We start from the raw sequence: 9,159 nt of genomic DNA, 5'->3' as shown, positions 1-9,159 counted from the left end.
TTGTTTTTAGTTTTCATAGAAAATGGTATATTTTAGTCTCTATAAAAAATTTCAACATATAGTTTTAGTCCATGCTAAATCCAATTTTGTACGATTACCATTAAACTTTTTAAAAAGTCCTCTATAAAAAAAAAAGGGTTTAAAATATGTTCTTTAAGTCCAAATTTTCATTAATTTTAACTTTGACTCTGGAAGTTTAAAAATTCATATTATTTTATAAATTCTAATTTTATTTTCAAGATTTTTTTATACATGCAATCAAAAAGTCATTTAAATATTAAAAGTTTAAAAATAATTAAACAAATTAGATTTTTACAAGGATTAAAAATTCACGTTGAAAACTTTTATTGGAATATATAAAAATAAATTTGATAAGTGGTAAAAAAATTGGATCTCCTAAACAAAGTGATGAGAGTTTCAATCTTATACTTTTGTATGATGATAATTCAATTAGAAGGGAAGGACTAATCTTCTCTACGGTACATATTTTTCGATAAATATTAGTCATCGTTAATCGACGATGCAAGCATCATATTTGTACATATAAAATATAAAAAAAATGATGTAATAACATAAAGGGTCATGTTAACCAGTGCCCCCGGGGCACTGGTTAAGGAAACTAAAAAAAGAAAGTTATAAAATGAAAGTAACACCTTTTATACTTTTGAAAAGTTGACAGCAGAAGTTCCAATGTAATACTTACCACATTTGACTCCTTAACCAGTGCCCCGGGGCACTGGTTAACATTACCCTAACATAAATGGTGTAACTAGTTAGTGTGTATAGATGAGTGTCTTTGCTAGAGTATGACTATGACCCATTTCCCCACAAACTCACACAGATAATGGCATAGCAAAACTGCAAAGAAAGTGACATCTGAGAATCAAAAGTTAAATCCAACGACACACCATACCTTACTGTTCACTGTGTTATTTACTTCTACCATGTCTCAACTCAACCACATTGTCATAGATAGCACTTGCATATACACAACAGTTTAAAGAAAGAGAAAAAAAAAATGTAAAAAAGAAAAGAAACTATAAGAGAGAGAGAAAGAAAGAAAGTGTTTCTGCAGAGTTTGCAGGTTTTTAGCAGAAATGGTGGCAGATGGTTTTTTAACTTTACATGTGAAATTATTTTTTCTTTCTCTCATTTTTCTTTGGTGCTAGCTAGTAAGTAGCTATGTTATGTTTGTATGCCAGAAACAATGATGTGATTGAACATCTAAAGCTTATTATTATTATTACTCATTCATAATAATTTCAGAAGCTTTGAAAATCCAACTCTTCCTTCATATTCACATAAAAAGCTATATTATTTGGAGAATACACAGAAGAATACTCTTTAACTCACTTCACCTTACCCTTTCAATGGTTCCTAGTGAATGCTACAGTTGAAGCATAAGAAAATAACAGCACCTTTTTGTTCTTTTCTCTTATTGTGGTTGGTTCTTTGTTGTGTCTGAAGAAGTGGTTCTAGAAGGAAAGAGGTTTTTGGTGGTTGTTGAGTGGTTCTGTGAAAGTACTTTGGTTGGAGCCATGACATTTGAATTTGGAGTAGTTTTTGTTCTTGTTTTGCTCAGTTGTTTCAATGTCAATTCAGTGGAATCAGATGATGGTGAGTGTTCTAGTTTTACTCTTCCAAGGTTGTTTTTTTTTATTGTTCCTTTTGGAATGGAGAGAACACAACAATATTCAAAGTTTGAAGCTTTGTCAACAAGTTGTGATTTTTATGGTTGTCATTGTTACAAAGCTGAATACTCCATGTGCTTTTTTCTTTGTTTTTTGATGAAGGGTATTGGACAAAACACTAAAAAGTTTGAATTTTTAATTATTATTTATATTATTTTTTACTTGGTTTCTTCATCCATAACCAAATGGGTTATTTCCTTAACCGTTATTAGTTAGTCCCAATTTTTTATTTGAAAAAAAGTCAGCTCCTTTTTTTTTTCTTTTTCTATTGAATAACATTAATAAACTTGGTTATAGTTTGGATCTTGTTAATTTTCTTTTAATAATGTTTCCAACTACAAGGCATGAAGTATGATGCTTCTGCTAAAACTAATGTTGGAAATATATTAACATGATGAAGCCTATATGGTATCAATAATAATAAAATATGTTTGAATGTTTCAATTGAAGGGTCAACAATGTTAGAGATCAAGAAGTCATTCAGGGATGTGGATAATGTTTTATATGATTGGACTGACTCACCAACATCAGATTATTGTGCTTGGAGAGGGATTACATGTGATAATGTCACCTTCAATGTTGTTGCACTGTGAGTTTCCTTGGACACTAAATTATTAATTAGTCTTCTTTGCCTTTGTTGTCGGTGAATAACAATCAATTTATATGATTACAGCAATCTTTCTGGTTTGAATCTTGATGGCGAAATTTCGCCTGCAATAGGGAAACTTCAGAGCTTGGTGTCAATGTAAGTAATTTTATGTTATCCTTAACACTATTTTTCATTTCATTCATTGTTGTTTTTTTGCTTATCCTTTTTGTAACTTGTTTGATACAGCGATTTAAAACAAAATCGGTTATCCGGTCAGATACCAGACGAGATTGGCGACTGCTCTCTGTTGCAAACCTTGTATGTTTTCACTTCACAACCAGAAGAACTGAATTCTGTTTGTACTTAGACCTCATAGTGATTTAAGAACTTGGCTGTTTCATTGTGTTCTCAGGGACTTTTCGTTTAACGAAATTCGGGGGGATATACCATTTTCAATTTCTAAGCTGAAACAATTGGAAACTCTGTGAGTTTTTCTAAGTATAGTTCAATGATTTTGAAATTTTTGTTTCCCGATTCTCTCGGAAGAGATCCTGACAGATATTTCCTTGCATATTATTGTATCTCAGGGTTTTGAAGAATAATCAGTTGATTGGACCAATTCCTTCAACATTGTCTCAGATTCCTAACTTGAAATTTTTGTAAGTTATTATTAGTATTTTTTCATTAACCTCCTTACTTTACTAATCATAGTTTCTGTGACAAACATTCTTATCTCATACTATATTTTTTAGGGACCTTGCACACAATAATCTTAGTGGTGAAATTCCAAGGCTTCTATACTGGAATGAAGTTTTGCAGTATTTGTAAGTATAAACAAAAATATATGAAATTATCATTATCAGTTCTGTGAAGTTTTTTGTCTCACGTTTTTATTATAAAAATTAGGGGCTTGCGAGCGAATAACTTAGTTGGTTCGCTATCTCCGGACATGTGCCAATTAACTGGGTTGTGGTATTTGTAAGTACACACACTTTTTTTATTCCAAGTTCTCAAAATGTGCATTTTTTTTGAAGGATATGACGATATGATTAATTTCTTCCTTATATTTCTGTAGTGATGTGAAGAACAATAGCTTGACAGGAAGTATTCCTGAAAACATAGGCAATTGTACCTCCTTCCAAGTCTTGTATGTAGTCTTACAATATACTTTGTCTGAGATGTCTTTGTTTATTTTCTTGTTACTTTTATAACATCTTATGTTGATGCCAGGGATTTGTCTTCCAACGAGCTAACTGGAGAGATTCCATTCAATATCGGGTTTCTTCAAATAGCAACATTGTATGAATTATATGTTCTTTTTTAAGTTATATTTTGTAAGAATGATATTTGGACATTTCACTTCCCTTCTATAGGAATGCTTTAACAGATCTGTTTGTAATTTGTAGGTCATTGCAAGGCAATAATCTTTCTGGACATATTCCACCCGTGCTTGGTCTCATGCAAGCGCTTACTGTGTTGTAAGCACTTTCTTTCAGTCGATTATAAATTGTAATTTATGTTTTATATATTATAATATGTGATCGTTAACTTAATTCTATTCCAAATTTTTGATCCAGAGACTTGAGTTATAACATGCTAACTGGATCAATCCCTCCTATTTTGGGTAATTTGACTTACACAGCAAAATTGTAAGTATCCATTAGTCGATTGTGTCCTAATTTGTCCTAATTTTTGGTAATTTGATTTACAATCTATGAATATTTGTAGGTACTTGCATGGAAATAAGCTGACTGGCTTCATCCCTCCGGAGCTTGGAAATATGACGCAGCTTAATTATTTGTAAGAAGCTTAATCTAGAAGCTACCCCTCAACCCTCAAATAGTTAATGATCATTTCAATTTAATTTTCACGAAAGTTTTACTTAAGGTCAGCCTTTCATATGCAACCTTTTGTAGGGAACTGAATGATAATCTCCTAAGTGGACATATCCCTCCCGAGCTTGGGAAGCTTACTGCTCTATTTGATTTGTAAGTATTATTTCTGAGGTTTTATTTCTATTGGTGATTGTTGTAGTTTTCACGAGTTATCTATCCTTCTTGCAGAAATGTTGCTAACAACAATCTTGAGGGGCCAATTCCCAGTGACCTTAGCTTGTGTACAAGCCTTACCGGCCTGTAAGCAACAAAACTTAAACTGTTGATTTGTTATAAGGTTGTTAACAATTCATTCATCTGATGAATTTTTTTCCTCTCTTAGAAATGTGCATGGGAATAAGCTGAATGGAACAATACCTGCTACTTTTCATAGCTTGGAGAGTATGACTTCTCTGTAAGTTTCTCCTTGAATTTTTTTTTGAACTCGTAATTCTATCATGCATGAGGAGTAGCTTTGATCAGATTAATAATTTAATTAAATGCCTAAGTTATTTCTATAACAAAAGATAAAATTCAATTGTTTTTCATAAATGATATTAGCTGATTTCATAAGCTTTTCTAGATAGTCTTGTAAGTGCTTATGCCAGTAGATAAATTCAAATAAGCCAATTCAAACAGGCTTCTTTTGTTCATTCATGTTCTAATTTTTTGAAGAACATTTTAGTCTATATACATGCATGCAAATCATGCTTGGCCATTTTCAGTTCGAGCTTCAACCATTTAATCGTTTACTCAATTTGTTCAATTTGCTTGTTTTGTTGGTCTTCTGTAGGAATCTTTCGTCAAACAACCTTCAGGGCACCATTCCAATTGAATTATCACGGATTGGTAATTTGGATACATTGTAAGTATGAATTATTTTCTAGTTTATCTGCTTAAGCTCATATCTTTGACTTTATATTAATACATTATTTCTTCCAGGGATATTTCAAACAACAAAATATCTGGACCAATTCCTTCTTCCCTCGGTGACTTGGAACACCTTCTGAAGCTGTGAGTTACTTAGTTATTATTTCTTGGAATCTATACTGTTTCCTATCACTAATTACGAATTGTTTGTACTCATTTTGTTAGGAATCTGAGCAGAAACAATTTAACAGGACCTATTCCCGCAGAGTTTGGTAATCTCAAAAGTATCATGGAAATGTAAGTTATATATTTTTCTAATGAAAATATTAAGTATTAGTTTAGTTGTTTTATTCCCTTGATTATTCTATTTGCTTCTATGTGGCAGTGATCTTTCTCATAACCAACTCTCTGAGATGATTCCTGTAGAACTTGGTCAGCTTCAGAGCATAGCATCATTGTAAGCTGTTTTTTTTTAAATCTTTTTCAATGTTTATTGTGCGTTAGTTTTTCATAGAATTGTTGAATTTTCTTTTCCCTTTTTATTTACTTGGTTTGAAATAAAATGCAGGAGACTTGAAAATAATGACTTAACTGGGGATGTGACGTCGCTTGTAAATTGTCTTAGTCTCTCTCTGCTGTGAGTTTAGCATTTTTGAACAAATTTTGCCATGATATTTCCTTACATACCATGTCACCTTTACCTAATATAATTTGACCATCTATTCCGAATTTTTCAGTAATGTGTCCTATAACCAGCTAGTTGGTCTTATTCCCACAAGCAACAACTTCACCAGGTTTTCACCTGACAGGTTAGTGGCATTCATTATGGAGTATTCTCATTATTTCATTTAAGTTTTAAAACAATGTAATCTAGTCGGTTATGAACATGTTCTATTGCATTGTTTGATTGATACAACCATTTATATGCAGTTTCATGGGAAACCCAGGTCTTTGTGGTGATTGGCTGAATTCTCCATGTCAAGGTTCTCATCCTACGGAACGTGGTAAGCTGAACCTGCATGTGAAGTGATATTATAAGTATTTTGAGATGCGGCTTCTTGATGTATTTTCTGTAACATGCAGTTACATTATCTAAGGCTGCTATACTGGGAATTACTCTTGGTGCCCTTGTAATTCTTCTGATGATACTGCTGGCTGCTTTCCGACCACACCATCCGTCTCCGTTTCCGGATGGATCACTCGAGAAACCTGGTGACAAATCAAGTAATAATTCTTATCCTGCCTGGGTCCAAAAAGTTGTTTTGGTTAGAAGTTGTAATGATAGTTTATTTTTTAGTATTTTATCAATCACTGAAATTGATAAGTAGCTACTGACGGCATGAACTTGGAAATTGACAGTTATTTTCTCACCTCCGAAGCTAGTGATTCTTCATATGAACATGGCACTTCATGTGTACGACGATATCATGAGGATGACTGAAAACCTGAGTGAGAAGTATATAGTTGGAAGTGGTGCGTCTAGTACGGTTTATAAATGTGTTCTTAAAAATTGCAAGCCTGTTGCCATAAAGAGGCTCTATTCTCACTATCCGCAATATTTGAAAGAATTCGAGACTGAACTTGCGACAGTCGGCAGCATTAAGCACCGGAATCTGGTCTGTCTCCAAGGCTACTCTTTGTCACCGTATGGCCACCTTCTCTTTTATGACTACATGGAAAATGGTAGTCTATGGGATCTTCTTCATGGTAATTCACTGTTTTTTGAATGTTGCACACATGCGTTTGCAAACTATCAAGCGCCAAATGCGACATTGACACTGACACATTGATATTTGTTTAATCAATTCATTGGATGACAGCCAGAGTACATTGAAGATTTTTTCATGACTATTATTTTCCTTACTTTCAGGACCAAGTAAGAAGAAAAAACTTGATTGGCATCTGCGTCTGAAAATAGCACTTGGAGCAGCGCAAGGGCTCTCATATTTACACCATGATTGCAGTCCTCGCATCATCCACAGGGATGTGAAGTCTTCAAATATATTACTAGACTCAGATTTTGAGCCGCATCTCACGGATTTTGGCATTGCCAAAAGCCTATGCCCTACAAAGTCCCATACTTCTACTTACATAATGGGCACAATTGGATATATAGACCCTGAGTATGCCAGAACTTCCCGACTCACTGAGAAATCCGATGTCTACAGCTATGGTATTGTTTTGCTTGAATTGCTAACCGGGAGAAAAGCTGTTGACAATGAGTCCAACCTCCATCACCTAGTAAGTTTGGCTATACTAACCGTCAAAGCATTTTTATTGCACTATTGCATGCGTGCATGCGCACACATATAACACTGGTCTTGCATTGTTCTAGGTGTATTTTTTTGCTCTCTATTGTCTGTGGATAGTCTAGACTAGTTGGAGTGCTTTTACCGTATTTTCAAACCTTAAATGTTCACTCTTTGGACTTAAAAACATTGGTTGGCTTATGATTTGAGATTGTGTTAGAACAACACCGGATTCAAAAGTAAACAGATATGAAAAACACAAAAATAACACACATTCTTAAGGTTTATCAATTAGAATTTGTGTTTAGATACTATGGTCCAATTTACTAGATTAAAATTTGTGTTTAGATACTATGGTCCAATTTACTAGATTAACCCTGAACTGTATCATGAGCGACCTGCCCGCTAATCAGTGAACTACTAGCATGCACAACAGGTTGCAATTCCAATATGCTAAAATATCAATCTATACTTCATTGTATTAGTATTTTGTGTACTTAATGAGGCATTTTGCTATCCTTTGACTTTTGAATTTCTATGAATGAAGCTTTAAAAAATTGCAGACTATATTCAGAGACTGTTGGCTATTTATTTTCTTGCTCCCACATTGTCTATCTGATTTCATTTTCATATGATAACTATCTTAATTTTTGCAGATTTTGTCCAAGACAGCTAGCAATGCAGTAATGGAAACGGTTGATCCCGACGTAACTGCCACATGCAAGGACCTAGGTGCAGTAAAGAAGGTTTTCCAGCTTGCTCTTTTATGCACAAAGAGGCAGCCAGCCGATAGACCAACGATGCATGAAGTTTCACGTGTATTAGGAAGTCTTGTGCCTTCGGTCACTCCCGCTAAACAACTAACTCCTCTACAGCCGGCATCTCATCCATCCGCCAAAGTTCCATGCTACATGGATGAGTATGCAAATCTCAAGACACCTCATTTGGTCAATTGTCCTTCCATGAGCACTTCAGATGCTCAGCTCTTTCTCAAGTTTGGAGAAGTTATCTCCCAGAACAGTGAGTGAAGATTTTGAAAGAACCAGTTATCAAATTCAAGTTCAAGAGTTATGTATATTAAAAGTTCCAAAAAGAAAAATGAGATGACAAATTTGATGATGAGACATTTGAAAATGTGGTGTACAAGTTTTAATTAATTAATTAATTAAAAAATGTGTATAAAAATTTAGTATGATATGATTTTAGTATAAGTTTTTTAGTGATGATGTTATGAACAAGAAAGATATTATGTATGACCAACAACTTACAACAATATGAAAGGTGCAAGTAACCAAATTTGTTGTACTTTTCTGTTTGGTAGCACACAAGATTGATGTAATGAAGTTAAGGTAATGGGACCATTGAGCAGAGTGGGGTAGATAGGTGTTAATGGTATTAGTGCATAATGTGTGAACAGCAATAATGCACTGAATTTTTTAGCTGTCTTGAATCAGTATTTGTCTGAATACTGGCAGTACTCAGAAGGGGGTATCAATTGCCTCTTTTACTACACTACCTCGATTCCTTTATATTGATATGAAGGTGCTATGTGTTATTGGTTTATCAAATTGTGTCACTTCCCTTGGATCCCACTAGATTTTATTACTATGTTATTGGTTTTTGTGCCTTGTTGACTACAATATGTGAATGATTGATTGTACTAGCTTGTAAATAATGAAAATCTTTGGTTATTTTAGAAAGGGAATTTGGAGAGGAGGGCTTACGTCTATATTTTGATATATATTTATGAAAATTATGATTAATCATCATAGGATACTTCATTTACACTTACACTTGTTGGTTTAAAAAATATATTTTACAGTGCGTTTGATTTCCTAAAATATGAAGGACAAGACAGAACAACTCCAGTTGTCCAGTGTTTGATC

The 9,159-nt window shown here is 33.6% G+C and overlaps 1 protein-coding gene across 1 annotated transcript; it reads left to right on the top strand.

Moving 5' to 3' along the window:
* Positions 1-999: 999 nt before the first annotated feature.
* Positions 1,000-8,578, top strand: LOC146952302 (Leucine-rich receptor-like protein kinase family protein). Its single transcript, XM_085700690.1, has 27 exons — positions 1,000-1,617; positions 2,142-2,280; positions 2,365-2,436; positions 2,527-2,598; positions 2,693-2,764; positions 2,868-2,939; positions 3,033-3,104; positions 3,187-3,258; positions 3,356-3,427; positions 3,511-3,579; positions 3,687-3,758; positions 3,858-3,929; positions 4,009-4,080; positions 4,197-4,268; positions 4,344-4,415; positions 4,498-4,569; positions 4,948-5,019; positions 5,097-5,168; positions 5,250-5,321; positions 5,410-5,481; positions 5,593-5,661; positions 5,762-5,833; positions 5,955-6,028; positions 6,108-6,248; positions 6,384-6,731; positions 6,895-7,265; positions 7,930-8,578. The coding sequence occupies exons 1-27, from the start codon at positions 1,539-1,541 to the stop codon at positions 8,299-8,301; spliced, it is 2,958 nt and encodes a 985-aa protein (XP_085556816.1). The 5' UTR covers positions 1,000-1,538; the 3' UTR covers positions 8,302-8,578.
* Positions 8,579-9,159: the final 581 nt, after the last annotated feature.

The sequence above is a fragment of the Medicago sativa genome, chromosome 1 (assembly GCF_051527215.1).
Source record: "Medicago sativa cultivar Bolivia chromosome 1, Bolivia_mono, whole genome shotgun sequence".
Taxonomy (NCBI): Eukaryota; Viridiplantae; Streptophyta; class Magnoliopsida; order Fabales; family Fabaceae; genus Medicago; species Medicago sativa.
This window is presented reverse-complemented; position numbering and strand designations above follow the sequence as displayed.

Bases quoted from the DNA above. Each gene is read 5' to 3' on its own strand.
- LOC146952302 (XM_085700690.1), top strand. From the start codon at position 1,539: ATGACATTTGAATTTGGAGTAGTTTTTGTTCTTGTTTTGCTCAGTTGT. The intron at 5,169-5,249 runs GTGAGTTACTTA...TCATTTTGTTAG, and splicing joins TTGGAACACCTTCTGAAGCT to GAATCTGAGCAGAAACAATT. The intron at 5,322-5,409 runs GTAAGTTATATA...TCTATGTGGCAG, and splicing joins CTCAAAAGTATCATGGAAAT to TGATCTTTCTCATAACCAAC.